This window comes from Rattus rattus, chromosome 3 (genome assembly GCF_011064425.1).
Source record: "Rattus rattus isolate New Zealand chromosome 3, Rrattus_CSIRO_v1, whole genome shotgun sequence".
Lineage (NCBI taxonomy): Eukaryota > Metazoa > Chordata > Mammalia > Rodentia > Muridae > Rattus > Rattus rattus.
In genome coordinates, this window is record NC_046156.1 from 32370919 (window position 1) to 32389257 (window position 18339).

At 42.1% G+C, this 18339-nt stretch overlaps 1 protein-coding gene across 1 annotated transcript in view; it reads left to right on the forward strand.

The window, feature by feature from the left end:
* The window catches only part of Ank2 (ankyrin 2), a 585274-nt gene that overhangs the window by 523951 nt on the left and 42984 nt on the right, over nucleotides 1-18339 (forward strand). Inside the window, 5 exon segments of the mRNA XM_032897358.1 lie at nucleotides 2444-2455; nucleotides 4744-4831; nucleotides 5537-5640; nucleotides 16262-16486; nucleotides 17946-18044. Coding sequence (XP_032753249.1) covers nucleotides 2444-2455; nucleotides 4744-4831; nucleotides 5537-5640; nucleotides 16262-16486; nucleotides 17946-18044 — 528 coding nt within the window.

Sequence of the window (18339 nt, forward strand, 5' to 3'; positions counted from 1 at the left end):
ATTTTCTTCTTTCCCTTTTCTCTTTTTCTTTTGGTTTTTTAGAGATAAGGTCTCACTATGTAGCTTAGAATGTCAGGGAACTTTCTCAGATGAGCCTCGAACCCCCCACCCCTCTGCCCCCCACTCAGCCACCTCAGTATTGGGCGTGCATTGTAGGCTCATATCACTCTGCCTGGCTCACCACATATTTTCTTGTGGTGATAGAGAGTGCAGACACCGTTAGTAAGCACCTGGGTGGATAGTTCACTCGCTTGACGGTGCGTCATCTCATTGATTTCTGTGACACCTTTCGAAGAACGGGAAACCAGTCCAAAGATACCAAACAATATAGCATAATCATGTTGGCTACTACAAAGAGAGATCGAGCAAAGATCAAAAAGGCGTCCCCGCCTTTCAAGGCGATGTATTTAATCAGCGCTGCCACTTTTCTCTCAGGCAAATCCCAAGGACAGTTTTGCCTGGCAACTGTGGTTAGCCTCTCCAATGCCTCTGATTCTCACTTAACTCTTGGTGCTGCAATCTCTGTGCGCACAAAAGTATGCTATGGAGAATAATAGAAAACAAGTGCAATGGGAAACTGCCCTGGGATTAACTTTTTCACTTAAGGGAGGTGGGGGGGAAGGAGAGGACAGGATCTAAAGAGGGGACCTGAGTCCTTAAGGGTCTCACTTTTGGAGACAAGTCTGAGGAGCCTTGCTAACATTCTGAACTGAGTCAACGCTTTCTTGTTTATTCCTAACTGATACACCTGGTGCTTGCAAGATGGCTAAGAATATTCTGGGTGCTTCTTCAGAAGTATGGCTGCTAAGCTGGGTCACGTGTGTGCTTGTCCATGTTACTGTAGTGTCTTCCCATCGACAGTCCCATGTTCATAGTGCAGAACTGACACTTTTGTCAGCCACTTTACGAGTTTCCCACGTATTTATCATTTAAGGAGGAGTCATCGATTCTGCACAAATAATGTCTGAAGGCAACTCGTTTGGGGGAATCCCTTGAGATCCTGGATTCTGTTTCTTGTTCTTTTTTTCCTCTTCTCTTGCCCCTTTCCTTACTTTTTTTCCTGTCTACTGTGTAAGTCCATTCTTGATCTGGGTGTACCAACATGATTAAAATATATTCGCTAAATTCAGAGCCTAATGGAGCCCTTGAAAGGCGATGGCAGAAGGGCTCCCAACACCTCTGTAGGACAGAGACTCAAGCTTCCCGACAGGCAGTCTCCAAGCCAGGTGGACTGTTGAGCAGTGCTTCTGGGAAAGGCAGAAGGCACGGAAGCCCTCACCGCAGGGTTAGCTGAGGCTAGAGTTAGCCTGACCACACAGTGGTGTAGCAGGCTCGACCAGGACAGGAAGGGAGGCACACCTGCCTTTTGCCAGCGTCCCTCTTCTGTGACACGGACATTCTGGTGGAGAGTGGCCGATGGGGTAGACAGCTCAGTGGCAGCATGCTGCTTACTGGTGGTGATGACAATATCAAACTCTGACCCCCGGCTCAGCTGTAGAAAGAATTCTGCGGTGACAATTTTAAGATGTGGGTGGTAAAATCGGTTGGGGCAGTTGAAGAAGAGGGGTTGTGACTCCTTGGTGTTGGTGGCTTACATAGAGGGTAGCCCTCGGGATCAAGGCAAGGAAGGGGAAGCCCTTGGGAGGTAGAAGAGGTGACAGGACACTTGGGCCATACATTAAGTTCTCATCCATCGACAGATTGGGATTTGTAGCTCGAGCTTCTTTTTTCTACTATAAATAATCTTTATTAATTTATTTATTCACTTTACAGCTTGATCACAACCCCCCTATATCCCCTAACATGGACCCCTTCCCTGTACCTCCTCCTTTTCTTCTCTGAGAAGGGGGAGGGCCCTCTGGGTATCACCTCACCCTGGCTCCTCTAAGTACTGGAGGACTAGCTGTATCCTCTCCCACTGAGGCCAGACAAGACAGCTCAGTTAGGGGAATGGGATCTACAGGCAGGCCTCAGATCCAGGGACAGCCCCCACTCTATGTTTCAGCACAAGAAATTATTTATAGCTTTGTGTGGACTCACAATAATCTATGAATAGCCTGATTAAGCTCAGCCAGAGAACAATTCATTTCATCAGTTTCTAATTATTTCTTAAAAATGCCCGATTTGCTCGTATTTTCCATTTTCAATCTGAAGTTGAGAATTATAACTTTCCATAGAGTGGGGAGGGGAGTTGAATGGTTTGAGACTTAGCATACAAAGACAGAGGCATGGAACAAACACTGCATGCTCTGTTCTTGGATTCCCATGTGCCCTTCTGGACCACCACATGTATGTACAAGCCCCCAAATAGGTCTGCAGGCCACATCTCATCTTCGTGTTTTATTAATTCCTATTTCACTTTTGCTCGAGCAGTTCGGTACATCACCTTTTTGGTAACCGTTCTCCTTTTTCATTATTCCTTTATTTGGTATGCTCGTCATAGTACCATTCCCAGGTAGGTATTACAGGCATGGAACCATGACCGTCCTGGACACATTCGCATTTCCCTGCTCTCTGCTCCCTGCTCCCTGCTCCCTGCTCACTGTGTGTGTGTGTGTGTGTGTGTGTGTGTGTGTGTGTGTGTGTGTGTGTGTACACGTGCGCACGCATTGGCAAATGCTGCTTATATACTAGAATTATAGATTTTCCCCTCAAATTAGCACCCCCCACACACCCTTTGTGCTAAATGAGTAACTGCTAGAGTTAGGAGAGGTGACAGTGTCACAAAAACCTACCCTACTCTCTCACAGTGCCACCTTGTGGCTGACAACACAGGATCATGGCCTTCCCATAACAAACTAAGCAGCCTATCTATCTAGACTAGGAAAAGACATCCAACCACATCGCGGTGCCTAAAATAATCATAAACACAGAAGGATCAAAACGCATACATTTTAATGCATTTGGAGCAAAACCACAACCAAATACTGTCAGTTGGATTTTAATCCATCTATTATTGCTTACAACTGTCCAAATTCAAACAGGAAAGCTCCAAGTAACAAATTGCAGATGCTTCTTCAACCACACTGAAAAGTTTGTATCCTTACTTGTTCACTGGGGCTTCGAACTCCACAGGTTGAATGTCTAACAAGTATTATAGTTTCTTGAACTAGTAATTGTTACATTTACTCAACCCTACAAAGCAGTCTTGGGATAGAAGGAAAGTGTGCATGGAATCCCTCTTTGTATCCAGAGCTGTGGATCCTCCAAGTGAACAAATACATTTTAATTTCTTTGAGCATGGTATTCTCAATGCATTAACTGAACAAGCGTCTTATAAATAAATGGTAACCCTGTTGTAACATATTTAAAATTGTCATGTTTCCTACCAAATGAGTGCAATTTATGACGCAGAGATTCAAACCTTTTCAAAAGTTTATTATTTCATCAGAGACAATTATGTCTCTGCTGTTAGAATATGCCGGCCATATTTACTTCATTTAAGTATATTCTGTGACATCATTAGGGGAGAAAAGAACAATTAGGACACATGAGCTTCACTCACCGATCAATTAGCATTTCAGACAGCAAGCAGCAGAGAAAGATCTATAAAGAAGTGAATGCTCAGACCATGGTCTTGTCCTCCCTCTGTTTACATACTCTAATATCTACCCTTCGCTCTTGTGGCTGTATGCTGCTTTGTTTCTTTCTCCCTGTTAGTCTTTTAGGCAAGATAAAAATTAACTCCTTCTACTTCCTCTACATCAAAACCAGTTGAGAAAGACCCCAGAACAATCAAGTGTTCAAGGCTAGCCTGGGCTACATAGTGAATTCCAGACCACCCTAGGTAATAGCTTAAGAGTCTGTCTCAGAAAAGTGAACTAATTATAATGTCATTTTACTGTACAGATTGACTTGAAGGAATGGGTTATGCAAAGTACGATTGTTTTGCATTTGAGTCTATTATTTGGGATAACAAAAATCAGATTTATCAGAAATATGAAACACCGAACAGCAAGGCCTTAATTGCACTTTGAAGCCCCACATTGCTTTTGGTCAGTGCCCATTGGCGAATTGCCCTTGTGTTGGTGTGTGTCTGTCCTGCTCTTGCCTCTCATTCCCATAGCAACTGACACTCTTTAGGGATTCCTACAGGACACACAGGGCATGCAAAGGGGACACTGCTCTCCTCTGAGATAATAGCACTGTTGAGCTCACCCGAGGTAAACAGGAGGAACTCCACTTCCACAGGAAGCACGCGTTTGGCCACAGTTCATGTCACTCTGTACCTTCCAGGGGAGGACACTGACATTCAGCTACTCGCAATTCAGAGAGGAAGAGAAAGTGGCAAGGGAAGAGAATAGAAAAATAAAGAGATAAAAAAAAACCTGTCTTTTCATTAGCTTTTGCTAATGAAGTCTCGTGGCTGCAGGCATGTTATTTAACACAGATTTAAGAACTATTACCTGCATACAATTTCCCCCCACTGGCAAATAAGTGACAGTTGCCGGTTCCAAACACTTCTGGAAAGAAAACGAATCAGATTAGGAGTATCGAATGTAACTTGTGGATTCCCTGGTGCCCTTGCACCAGTGTTAGGCACAGTCTGAGGATGTGTTTCAGCTGCTGGGCAGAGACCTGGGTAAGGCCACTCTGAGATCTGTGTCCCCTGGAAGTTGCACTGTTAGCTAATAGCGGGCTTTTTTCATTCTCCTGCTCGGCTCGTATCACCTTCCCACCCCTCCACCGCTGTGGGCACATGACCATGACCTCCTGCCAACCTACCAGCTTCCGGTCCCTCAGTTCCGACAGGTCTCACACTCTGAGCCATGCATCGTACCTGAGGGACAGTGCCATGATCGACGACACCGTTGTGATCCCCAGCCACCAGGTACATGACTTTCTGCCTCTGCGTCTGCTTTCTGAACAACTTTTTCTGTATGTCCTAACACCACAGATGTGCAGTGGAGACCAGGTGGGGGTGGAGGTAGAGAGGAGAAAGCTAGAGGAAAGAACAACAACGACCTAAACCGACAAACCCGGGGTGAGAGATTTGAGGGTGTCCTGCAGCCTGAGAAATGTTTGCCAAATTTTCACTGAGCTTTTATTTTCTCTATGAAATAATAATGTAGTGTTTCTTCTTTCAGCCATATGGAGTTCCTCTCTGGAGATTTTATGTAAAGATCTGTGCTCTGTAAATAATATCTCCATTATGAGAAAAATTAAAGCAGGACGTGTTTGTAAAATGAATGGTGCCTTGTAAAGTATCTTTTCATGGCAATATTGAAGGCAGCTGTGAGAAAGGGCTTAAAGTTTACTCTGGAACCTTTTAATTTTAAGTATAATTTGATGGATTGGATATAAGAAAATAGACAAACAGTAGCTTTCAAATACTCCACTATCTTATGAGTTAAAAGGGAGTGCACTAGAAGAGGTTCATTTCAGATTTGTTTCTTTTTATTTTTTTTATTTTTTTCGATTGAAAATCTTCTAGGTCACAGTCCCTTTTGTTTTATGCTTTTTCAGGATTCCTTGTATTTTACTTGAATTTTGGAGTGTCGTTTTTTTCATTAAAGCCACTGTTCTTTGTGTGTAGGTGTCAGCCCTAGCCAAGGAGGCAGAAAGGAATTCTTATCGTCTGAGCTGGGGCACCGAGAACTTAGACAACGTGGCTCTTTCTTCCAGTCCTATTCATTCAGGGTGAGTGAGTCAATATTATGTATCCAGATCAAGAGGTAAAAAGAGACGTGAAAAGTCACAGCTTTGTCCAGTTGCTTTAGTGGGTGCTTAGCTTACAGAGGAGGTGCCCTTTGTTTGAACTTGTGAATAGCATTGCTTTTTCCAATGTGGTTCCAGCTACGCCAATGAGACAGGGAAATGGGGCTGAACTCAGCATAGAAAACCACTGTTGTAAAACAATGGGCAGCAACCGTTTGCTAACTAACTAGGATCTGCTGGCCACTTCCTTACTGACCGCACACAGTCTTTAGAGCCATCTTTTAAAAAGAGGCAAGGCCAACTGCTTATTTGAAAGTTTCAATCTGCTAAGGTTAACTGTCTGGCCTTTGACATACACGCCTTTCCTTACATATTAATGCACTGAAAGTCATGGTTGTGGAAGTCCAAGTCACACACATACACAGAAAGATCACACAGGTACACTGAAGTAGCAATGAAAATGTAAAGGTTCACAGCCACAGTGTCCTCTCAGCTGACCTTCCCATGTCCTCTGTAGAGTGTAGTCAACACTTGTCACTATTCAAAAGTGAGAAGCAGACTTTGAGCAGTACTCTTCAGCAGTCCCAAGGTCTTCCTTGGGATGTAGGGATTTAATACAGTACAGATTTCTTAAAGAATTTAAAATATAATAGTTTATGAATTTTTTTGCCCTCATGTTTTAGCAATAGTATGGTAATAGTATGGTTATATTCATACTATATATTATATTCATGTATATCTTTTGTGTTTTCTTTTAAGTGAAATTTCTACCCATATTTTACCAAAAATGGGATACGTTGGTTTAAATTATTATCCCAAACTCCTTATGTGTGTGATCCTCATAACTGTTTTGAGCAGTGGGTCCTTTCTTCTCCTTAGTGATTTAAAATAGCCCCCTTCCAGGGAAGTAGTCCATGACACTGTAAACATTTTGAACTTTTTAGTGTAACAGTCTACTAAATGCCACAGAGTATAAAATGAGACAGCTATTGAGAATAAACACCTTGCTTTCCTTGTTCAATACAATAGCTAGTTCTTGGTTTACCAAGAATTGCTTAGAAGAATTAAAAAGGTTAAACTCCATTCATATTTAATTATTTTAAGTATGAAGTGAAGTAATTAAAATCTCTGTTATAATTGGTCACAAAACCTAGCGTTGCATTCTCTTTCTGAACGCTCCCCCCATGTAAGTAAGAGAGAAAAGAGGTCTGGGCTTCAACAGTCGAGGATAATAGATAAGAATCCAGACTCCACGCCACCAAATTAAAACATTATTTTAGGTACAGTGTAACCAACTACCTACCGGTAGCTGATTTTATAACAAATGAATGTTACAGTAATAGTTTAGCTTCCAAATTAATTATTACTCTTAAAAAGGAAATTCTTAAACTTCAATGTCCACCAATATCCAATTTATTTTACCAATCCAAATAATACCTATGAGCTATAATGACTAGATAATGATTACTTATTGTGGTTGATTACTGGTAATGAACCATCAACATTGAAAAACGAAAGAAAGAAAGAAAGAAAGAAAGAAAGAAAGAAAGAGAGAAAGAAAGCAAGCAAGCTATAAAAATTGGTCTTCAGCAAACCAGCTCTTCTGAATTTCAAATGTTTATTTGAGTGACTCTTAGTCAGTCAAATCAGTGTGGGGGCTTAAAAGTCATCAGTGTCCAGGGCTGGAGAACTATCTTAGCTGCCAAGAGCACTGTCTTGTCTTCCAGAGGATCCAGCTTCAATTCCCAGCACCCACATAGCAGTTCACAACTGTCTGTAACTCCAGTTCTAGGGGACCTGGGACCCTCACACAGGAAAAACACCAATGCACATCAAATAAAAATAAATCACTAAAACATCAATGTGCAAGTCCTGTTACACTAGAACTCTGTTCTCAGGTTCCTGGGCATTGCTACCTCTGAGTTCAGGTTACTGAAATTGTTAGAAAGGGAAAACCTCTGCTCAGTCAATCAAGCAGAGTACACGTCTGGTTCTCCAGAATGTTCTTACCCACTTTAATTCTTCATACATTGCCAGCTCTGCAAAGCACTGGACTCGGCTGTTCAGGAAAGTAGGTAGTGTTCTTTGAAGTCAAAAGACAAGGTGACAGAGAGGATGATTAAGACTTTACCTTGACTTCAGACTGATCTAAATTCAGACCCTGATACTGACTATATGTGGCAGTGGGTACATTGTAAAAAAAATTCTGACATCCATTTACTTATTTCTAAAGTGAGTGTTACGAATTTATTCTGCTGGGGAGATTTTAAACAGTAAATGCTTATAACATCATTAGATTTTACCTAGAAACAGAAAGTACTCGACAGAATAGCTTTTACTTTTTCTGTGTTCTTCTCAGACACTTTCCACACTTCTCATAAACTACAAATTAGTTAAACAAAATGTGCCCTGAGTCTTCTGAATGACAATATGATGTCTTATATATTCAGTCCATGATGGAGATATGGGCTTGTTTCTACCAGGTAGCATCATCTACTGATGTCTCTACTGTAGTGGTCAATATCATGGTGCTACAAGTGACTTTAAGAGAAGGAAAATTATGCTTGAAAACCCAGAGGTTCTCAGGGCTGTGATGTTTGAAAGTGATATTTCCATCAATGTATATAACATTCATCATATTCTTGTAACATTGACTTTTTATCATCATATGCTAGGTTCCTAAGCAGTAGCTGTTAGATATTGCTCATGGATCTGAGTTTTAATCTATCTAAAATGTAAGGAAAGGTGACTTTTTGGTAAGGGGATAGTGCAGAGAACTTGTGATTATATCCAATGTGTCCTTGAGGATGCTGCTGCATTAAATCCAAGAGCTGTCTTACTTTCAAGCTGCAGCTTCTCCTGCTGATGAGGAATTGGTAGTTTATCTCCACTTCATGGTTGTCCCTAGCAGAGAAGGCCTGGGTCAATGATTAAACTCGCCTTTCTCTATAGGTACATCCAGTACCTGACAAATGAGAACCTTGATTTTATTTTTCTTTTTTGAGTTGCCTGACAGACTCATAATGAATCCAAGAAACAACCATTCTTAGAAGTTCCTCATGAAGGTCATACCAGTAGTTTGTGCAAAAAAGTGAACTTCAGACAGGTGCTGGCGGTGCACGCCTTTAATCCCAATATTTGGGAGGCAGAGGGAGGCCAATTGTTGTGAGTTTGAGGCCAGCCTGATCTAAAGAGCAAGTTCCAGGATAAACAGGGTTACACGGGTGAACCCCATGGCAAAACAAACAAACAAACAAAAAAAAAACCAAAAAAACCAAAAAAACCAAACAAGAACTAAACAAACAAAACCAAAACCAAAACCCACCAAATAAAAGAAAGAAAAATAAAAAAGAAGAATTAACTTCAAAATTCTTAATTGCATGTCTGCATAGTGCATTGGCTGGTGTGAGGCAGTTTCTACCAATATCTAGCTTTGTAACTCACTTTTAATGTTATTTTTCTGAAAGTCTCTGTAATGTTTTAATGACAGCCAAATGCTGAGAATTAAATATCAACTTACTGGGTGTTAGGACATGCCACAGTAAATTAAAACTCTAAGTAAGGGAGCTTTTAAATTATGCTGAAGACAGTTTTGTTGTAATCCTTGAACACACAGACACACACACACACACACACACACACACACACACACACACACACACACACACACATAACACAGTCACACATATGCACACACCCAAAGAGGCACAAAAATGTATTTAAATGCAAATCACAGAACGTTCGAAGTTCAAGGCAGCCAAATCTCTTCTGCATGAGACAACATAGCATAAACACTCCCAGAAACACCCCCAGCGTTTAATTGTTCCCATTTCTTAAAATACCTTGGGAGTTCTTTTTGACCCATGAAGGCTAATTCTTTCAGATGGAGAAAATTGTTTTATAAAGTAGCAAGTCAACTCTTCTAGAAGACTGTATTTTTGGTTCATTGAAGAAATATGTTTGCGTATGTCCGCCAACATTGGAATGTCGTGAAACCCCGTGGGATTAAGGATGCACAGACTTGTGGACAAAGGAGTAGTGAAGAGTAGGGGTTAGGAGTAGGGATGAGACATTAGGTTCAGGGACCACAATGCTCAAAGCAGTCAATGAAGCCTTGGGGAGAAGCACTAAGATTATGTTTGCATAGATCTTTACTACCCAATGGTAGGTGGTTAATGTTACCTACTCTGCTACAGACTAGGCTGTGTCTGTCACAGAAGGTATCCTTTAAGTTATATCTTTCCTGTTTCTTCTGCTGTAGCCCAACAGGGAATTATCTTTTCTGAAAAGTATTCAAGAATTTCCAATGGGCAGCGACTGAATCAAAACGAGATCCATGGAATCCAAGACTTTATACTGTCTTTATAATGCCACTTGGTGCTTTTTGGCTTCTTGAGCACGTAGTCTTTACTGAGTGTCCCCAGGAGCCAATGCTAACTAAGGCTTCACTTCCGTATCCAGTGATTATGTAACTTCCTCAGCTTCCTAAACTGGGATGAGCCACAGAGGCCCCAAAGCTTTTCCTTCTCTAAGCGCGTGGAGAGTGACATCTCTGTTATATTTGCGTAGAGTGATATCTTACTTGTATTTCCATCTTTTTCCCCCCAGTGAATACTGTGTTTGTATATGAGTTAATATTTCAATCAAAGTCACATCTGATTTCATTCTTTATATTTCCCTTATTACCTCTTTCTCTGTGCTAAAGTATCTATTCTGTTGCAGCCGCGCCTCTCCATGTCTTGACCGTGACAACAGCAGGTGAACCTCTGCGTAATTCCTTCTCTGAACATGTGGCCCCTCCGGTCCCCTCCCCTTTGCCATCTCCTTCTGCATATGCTCCACCTCAGGATGCTTTAGTGTTGATGATGTCTAGCGGAATAGATGTAGGGGTTTATGTTCTCCAAATTGAGCCCATTGCTCTCTTTCCCAAGGGGAAAGTGGGTATATTTAACGCCAACAGTTATCAGGTTAGCTAGGCCAACATTAAAAAGGACTCCTACGTTGGTCATGGCCTCCACATCCCAGCTGCTTTTATGAGGAAAAATGCTACATCCAACGGAAAGCTTGTTTTCCCATGATTATGCAAATCGGTGGAGCTCTTTCAAAGTTTTATTAAAGGTTGTTGATTTTTTAGTAGCCCTCAGACCTATTCTTCTTTTTTATCTTGCCATATTCTGTGTGAGCCTTATTAATGGTACTTTTCTGCCAGTTCTGTTTTAAGTTCAACCTTTTGATATTTTTGGAACTCATGATATGGAATGATATCCCCAACATTGTAAATAAAGCAAATATCCTATGTAATTTAGATGAAGTTATTTTTAAATTTTCTTTTGGGCTGCTAATTAAAGGATTTTTTTATTCTGTGGCCATCTGTTACGATAATCTGGGCTATCCCTCTGTAAATAAGACAATTTTATATTTTCATTCTAAAAGTTCAATTAATCTTTTCATCTTTTCTCAAGCATGGAGATTGGTAAATAATTATTGAACGATTTAAACAAATTTGAACTACTATTTTCAGTGTCATTTTTCATCTACTTTTTGGCTCGTGGAATTTGGAGAACTAGGGAGTGACGGAGGAGGAGGCCCCTGGTGTGGTTCCGAATGGTACCACCGAGTCAGAATTGATGCCAGGCCCTTTGCTGTGAACATGGCATCACTGAAGCACCCTGATGAATCTTTTCTCTTGTCTTTCACCCAGTGACTAACTCCAAATGCTGCAGTCTCCTCCCTGTTCCCAGCCCATGGTGCTAGATGAATTAAATGGAAATTTGAAGGACCAGTAACTTTGGGGGTGGACAGGACAGTCCTTAAAAGTCCGACTCCTTGTTTTCTCCTGCCTCCTCTGAAGCATGTACTGGTTTAGCTAATGAAATTGCATATTTATCAGCAAGTCCCCTGTCTAATAAAAGTGAATTGCATTTGCTTTTATTCCTTTTTAAATTGTGACAACATTGTATCTCACAATTTAGAAAACTTCAGAGTTTCTACTTTGCATGACTGCTGTCATTTGAAGAGTCAGAAGCATCAGAGCCAATGTCCCCTTGCTATTTTTTTCCCTGTGTAACAGTCTTAAGTCAATGTCTAATGAAATATGCCTACACATTTTTAGTGAAGAATCTAAATAACCATAGGTCAAAAACTATATTGACCGGAGCTGAGAACAGTTTGCTTTCCAATTAGGAAATCTTCCAGAGCATCCAAAATCAAACATTTAAGTAGATTGTCTGATCTAGTCAGCAATTAACTGGATCTAATTTGTAGCATTAGGCAGTATGTTAAGAGAATGTATTCACCCAAATCCAATAATTCATGCTTAAGAAAACAAGAGTTAACAAAGTTGTCAAGTTTCTTGACTGTGGTTACAAAAATAGTTCAAAACAGAGATAAGTCTGGGCTGGGAAAGAACATGGAGCCATAGCAGCCCGTGCTGCCATAACAGAATTCTCACAATTTGATAATGTAGCCAAAATTCTATTGACGACATTAAACTCCTTAGCACAGATGTACTTTGAATGTTCTTCATAAGTTTTTTCCAAAATGTTTTAGGTGACTTATGATATATATTTTAATTATCATGAGATTTAAAAGATAAAACAAACAAAAAAGAAGAAGAAGATGGGGGCAGTCATTTATTGAATTTGTACTCTACCCACACACGACTTACTTGTCCCCATAGCTGTGGGTGGTGATAGGGTCAGGGACCAGGGACCAGGAGGCTTCCGTGACATACTCCAGACTACAGAACTGAGCTTTCAGTCCACATCCTATCTCCTTTACACATAGATGCCTTGTTAGGCTTCCTCTAGTTCCTTTCATCGGTAAATATTTGCAAGAATCAGATCGTCTCATTTCTAATGTCCCCCAAATGTGAGAGTCATATTCATTCGGTTCACTCTAGCAAGCGAGCAGACCTATCTCATGAGTCACCCCTTTCATCCTCTCTCCTTACCCCACAGTCCTTATAGAAAAAAGTTCCTGCCGTGTTGTCCCCTGCTTCATACACTGCAGAAGAACTGGCTTCTAGTTCCCTCAGCCATCCAGGTAGTGCTGCCTTCTGGTTTTCTGCCATTTTGGATGAAAATCTTCAAACGCTTACCCAGCTTTGTGCTAGAAACTACTGGAATCTATAGGTTAGTTTGCTGGCTTTCCCAGTAAACTTCAATGGCATCAGGAAATGAAGTCCAGTCTGTTTCTCCTACTCTTCCTACATAAAAAAGAGGTCTTGGGAGTACACAGTTAAGTTCTGTCTTAGTTAATCATTTGATAATTATATTATGAGTCGAATTTGGACAGAGCATTTGAACAGAATGGGCTAGGCTTTAATACCCTCTGTTCCTCGACAGTTAGTGGTCGTGGCTTCCAGCTATCTCTGCTTCTTGGCATCTTTCTGTTTTACTTTTGCTCTCTTTTCTTTCCATTTCTAAGGAAAATCTCTCCACTGGAGTTTGTGTTTGTCTGGTAGCCTGTGTCATTTCTTCTCTTGCTTGGCAAAATAGTAGGCTTACACTCTTCGGAAGTCTGCCATTACCCCGAATTACGCAGACTGCACACTTCGTTCTACCAATTGGCTTTGCATTTGATTCAGTGCTTAAGATGGTTTCCGGGATCGCTAATGACACAGGCGTGATTCCTGGGAGGTGTATCCGAGCGCTACATTAGCCCTCAAGTTCTGTGATTTTAATTTCTCCCCTCTCAGTCTTTCTTCATACAATCTTGTAATTATTTTTTAAACTATCTTATGAGACTCAAACTATTAGTTTTCACAGTCTGCCATTTTTTTTAACAAGTTTCTACCCAGGGAATACGTCAGATCTCTCAGTTCAGCAGAAATCTATGAGGTGGGTGGTTTTAAAATCACACATAGTACTTTCCAGTCGCTTTGCTGCATCTGAACGTAGAGATTTGAGTGAATCCTGATTGTAATAACAGGCCAGACACCAAAGCGTTCACTTACCTCATGCTTCAGCCTTCCTCCCTCTGTTCCGTGTGCATACACACCATTTGTCACAGCCTGCCTCTTCATTCTTACATTCATTCATCTATTCAAAAATTATTCTTGACTCCCTACTGTGTGCTGTCTCCATAATGTACTGAATACTCGGGGGCTGAGACTGTGTTCTCTGTTGTTACAGCCCTTAGATGACACCTCGATGGGCTGACCGGTCATGTCTTATTGACCAAAGAAATTAGGAAGCAGGTCCAAGCAAGAATGAAATCAGAGAGTGACATCTTGGCTTTGAGTGTGACTTTCTTGGCACAGCTCTTGACATTTAGGGGAGACCACACAAAAGGATCATGGAGGCAGAAATCAGGGAAGAAGGATGCGGGCTTCTGTGGCATCACACCAGGGAAATTAATAGAACATGTCAAGGGCATGGCTGCTGATTCGCCGTCTCGAAGACAGACCACCAGAGTAGCCTGCACGTCCTTTTGGTTAGAAAATTGATATCCTGCAGACCAGAATTCCATCCCTGGAATAATACCATGGACATAAAAGGGCCTGGGACATGAATGTATAAACCTTGTAACTTCCTTCAAAACACATAGATGCTATGAGGGTCCTTGACACATAATAGTTCTCATTTCAGCACCTATATTCCTTGCTCACAGTAATCAAGATTTGAAAAATTCACTAGGTATGATGATGCATTTATAATCATAGAACTTTGGAAGTGAAGGCAAGCAGGGTTAAGCTCGCCGATGTAGAAAGGTTCAAGCTAGCCTGTGCTACCTGAGACTCTATCTCGAAAAAATAGAGGAGTGAGGAAAATCAAAGGAAGTATTAATGTCAATTATCAGTGAGTCAGAAATATTGCAGTGAGGTTGGATATTCTGCTAGCTGAAACTGTGGCATTGTAAGACATCCACCTTTGAATGAAAATCATTATAAACGTATTCAAATAAAAAATAATAATAAAGGCAAATCTGCATGTTCATCTGGAAGTATTTCCCATTCTTCTTTTGAGCAAATGTGTATTTTTAAAAGTATTTCAGAAAGAAAATACTTAGGAATTCATATAGTCAGAAAAGCTGCAGCCTGTTTCCCACTGTGTTTTGATAATATCCAGAACACCAACAGTTGACGTACGGTGAACTGTCGCTTGTGCATAACAACAGCTCTCACCCCTCCTGAAAGCTTAGCAACCAGGGGAGAATGGTAGGCCTAGGCTGGCTCCTGCATGCGGTTTCATGCTGCATGCCGTGCTTCAGAGGGTACTCCGGGCTTCCCCGCACCCATTTCTCTTACTAGCAACAGGTTTTCTGTTCAATGGCGTGTCTAATGCATTCTGTGTTCTGCTGCAAAGAGGATGCTATGATATTTCACTCTCCTAAAAATAACATCAATGTACTGCGTTTCTATCCCACCACTTACTTCGATGGAATACCTTTCAGATGTTTTCAGTGTTGTCGTGGAAGCAATATCTAGGCGTGTTGGTCTGGCTTGGTGCGGCACTCCGTGTCTCAGGAGACCTATGAAACGCCTATATGTTGCTTTCATTCTGTCGTGGTTGTGTAAACTTCGCAAACGCACCGGAAGTGGGAGAACACTGAAGTGCTTGTGGACGAGCCTGCGTGGTGCCTCGTGTACATGTACACAGCAACTAGATTATTGTGCTTTTTAATTTTTTTGCTCCTATAGGAGGTGCCTGCCCAAGAGGCCTTGGTGAGTGTCATGATGACGACCAGCATTCTAGCTAAGCTGCTCACAGATCTGTGACCCCCCACCCCCGCCCCAGAGAAACAATCGACAGCCTGAGCCACCAGAGATTGCCGTTCCTTTTGCCATGACCAATGAGCAGTAGAGGAAGCAAAAGTCACAGAGATGCTCTTGCAAGCTTAAATGAGTTTCCACTCCAGCTCGTTATTATTTGAAGGAAATCATGGTACACAAGCACCTCTGTCAGTATGAGCGCAGGCTGCCCATGCTGGATTTACCAGACAGATACGTAGCCAAGGGGGCTCTGCTTGTTTCTGCCATTCGCCTTCTGTTTCAATTAGAATGGGTTAGCACGGAGGCCTCTTAAAGGTGCCAGTGCAGTTTTATCCAGAAAACTGGTTGGTTCTGTTTAAGGCAGGTTTTAATATCTCATAACCAGTTAAAGATCTGCATCCTGAGAAAGACGGTTTGCGGGCAGGACACAGTGGCAGTCTGGATTTGACCTTGCAATGTGGCCGTTAGGTTGTTCTTTCAATTGTGACGTTACACTGAAATAAGCTAGACAGGTGTAAAGTTGAATAAGCTTTAAAAAAGTACAATTTGGTCTTTATTTGGACACGTGGATTCCCTAGGACAGATAAAAAGACAGAAGGCTTGCCCATGTTCTGAGCAATTCCCTTCCAGTTACCAACAAAAATTGGAATAATCCTTTGGTAGCATATGAAGATTATACACAAATTTAAAAAAAATAGAAATATGGATATTAGGATATTAGAATAAACTTAAAAAATGCCTTTCCAAAAAAATGCTTTTCCACATGGCATTTACATTTGAAAGAATTGTTCTGAGAAAATAAACAGTATGGAGAAAGCTAACCTCACAGAGCGTGTTTATCTCCTGTGCTGCTTTGACGTACGTCTAATATTCCATTTCGGTTTTCAGTTTCCTAGTCAGTTTTATGGTGGATGCCCGTGGTGGTGCCATGCGAGGGTGCAGACACAATGGCCTCAGAATCATTATCCCCCCTCGGAAATGCACAGCCCCGACTCGAGTCACCTGCCGCCTTGTGAAACGCCACAGACTGGCGACGATGCCACCCATGGTGGAAGGAGAAGGCCTGGCCAGCCGCCTGATTGAAGTCGGACCTTCCGGAGCTCAGTTCCTTGGGTAAGGGTTTCCCATAAGCCTCCTACTTAGTCTCCGATGGGCTTGTGCCCTCTACCCGAGATCAATGGGATGGAACACCAAAGGTATGTCAAGCCGTGTTGAAAAAAAAAATTGGCTGTAGTGACTTTTTCTTTTTTAAAATTGGAAGCAGTGCCTTGATCCTTGACTTCACTTCCATGCCTCCACGGTCAGGGGTCAGTGAGTTAAACATGCACATTGCTGGTACTTTTTCTTGGATGTGGGAATAGCTACCAGAATTCCCAGTGGGGTAGCTATGTGGTTTAGGCCTTGGTAGGTATTGCTGCTTCTCGTCTGAGGCTCAGAGGCAAAATATAAAGAAACGAATGTGCTTCGTTTCAAATCGCTTGCTATGAATCCGACTGCCACCGTCTCTTTGGACAGCAGCCTTCCGCTCAATGCAGTAGGCACCTCAGTCATGGAATATCGAAACTTCAGCCTAAGTGATTTTTTTTTCTTGTTCTCAAAATTGCTACCCTGAGCTATTACGTCGCCATGTTAAATGAAAATATAAGATCCACCTTTGCCATTGCTCATTTTGGCAATTTTGAGCAGAAATGGTCATTTCTCCTTTCTTCTGTCTGTCTATAAGGCTGCTGTCATACAGAGTGGCGCCTCAATGTGTCAAGAGGTGTGGGCTGCCACCAAACGGTGACAAAAGAAGGAAGCTCGGGAGTGGGGACAAGTTTCAAATAATCCTGAAACATACTAGTTTTGTTTAAGTCTTGGCGCTTAAGACTGAGGGAAATTTCTTACTAATTAGGATGCCTTCCGATGGTGGTCAATGTCATACAGGGGAGAGTTGCCTGCTTTAGAACTCTGGGAATGTTCTAAAGCCTGTAATTTGGGGCAAATCGTTAACAGGTTGCTCCAAATTACACTTACACCCGAAAGGGGATGTGTTGCTAGTTCCCCCTTGTAGAACCCACCTCTCCCAGCTTTGATCAGGCAGAGCCTTGGAAGGAGCCTGTGAAGTTCTGGGTCGCATCGGAAAATGTCACAGTGGTTGGAGTCTTTTGGTGTTCAGTACGGAGCCTAACCGCCCGACCCCGCCCCTGCTCAGGTAGTTGTAGGCCTTCTGACAGCCTTCAAGTCTGTTGAGGAATATCTATGAAAACGTCTTGCTGCTCTACAGAGTTTTTATTGTATTCCCAACAGTTTCGACTTTCCCGAAGGACAATTTTTCCCCTCCATTTTTGGCTAGCGCCCTGGCAGTGAACCTCACCAGGAACAGACTTGTCAGCCGTGCACTCCCCTGGCACAGAAGCACCTCCATTGTACACTCTGGGTGTCGGTTCTCTTGCTCTTTGTGACCAATGGAGGGGGCAGAACCAAACGCAGTGTGAAACCAAACTTCACCCTGCGCTGCTGGGGTTCTGTGGACACGGTCCCTGAAGCTCACTTCTGTTCTTTCTTTCATTGCTGCTTCGGATGTACTCAGTAAACTTCACCTGCCAACGGCTCCTCCCCCACTTAATGAGGGAGAAAGTTTGGTCAGCCGCATCCTTCAGCTGGGGCCTCCTGGAACCAAATTCCTTGGGTAGGAGCGACTTAAAAGAAATTGATGGCTGCTGGCCCCCATTCTTCTCCTTCTTCTGCGATATGATTTCTCTTTTTGTCATTGTGCCCATGACATGTCCCTCTCTATGATTTAAACTCTGTATAACCTATCTTTAGTGGACCATTTCTGACCCTTGTGGTATGTGACTTTTATTTTTTGAGTGACGTTCTTTATATCTTCTCCCTTAAAGTGCTGTGACCTTCATTTTCGTTCAAGCATGAGATTTGCCTAGTTGTACTCTCTGTGCTAGTGATGATGTCGTTATGATGAGTTT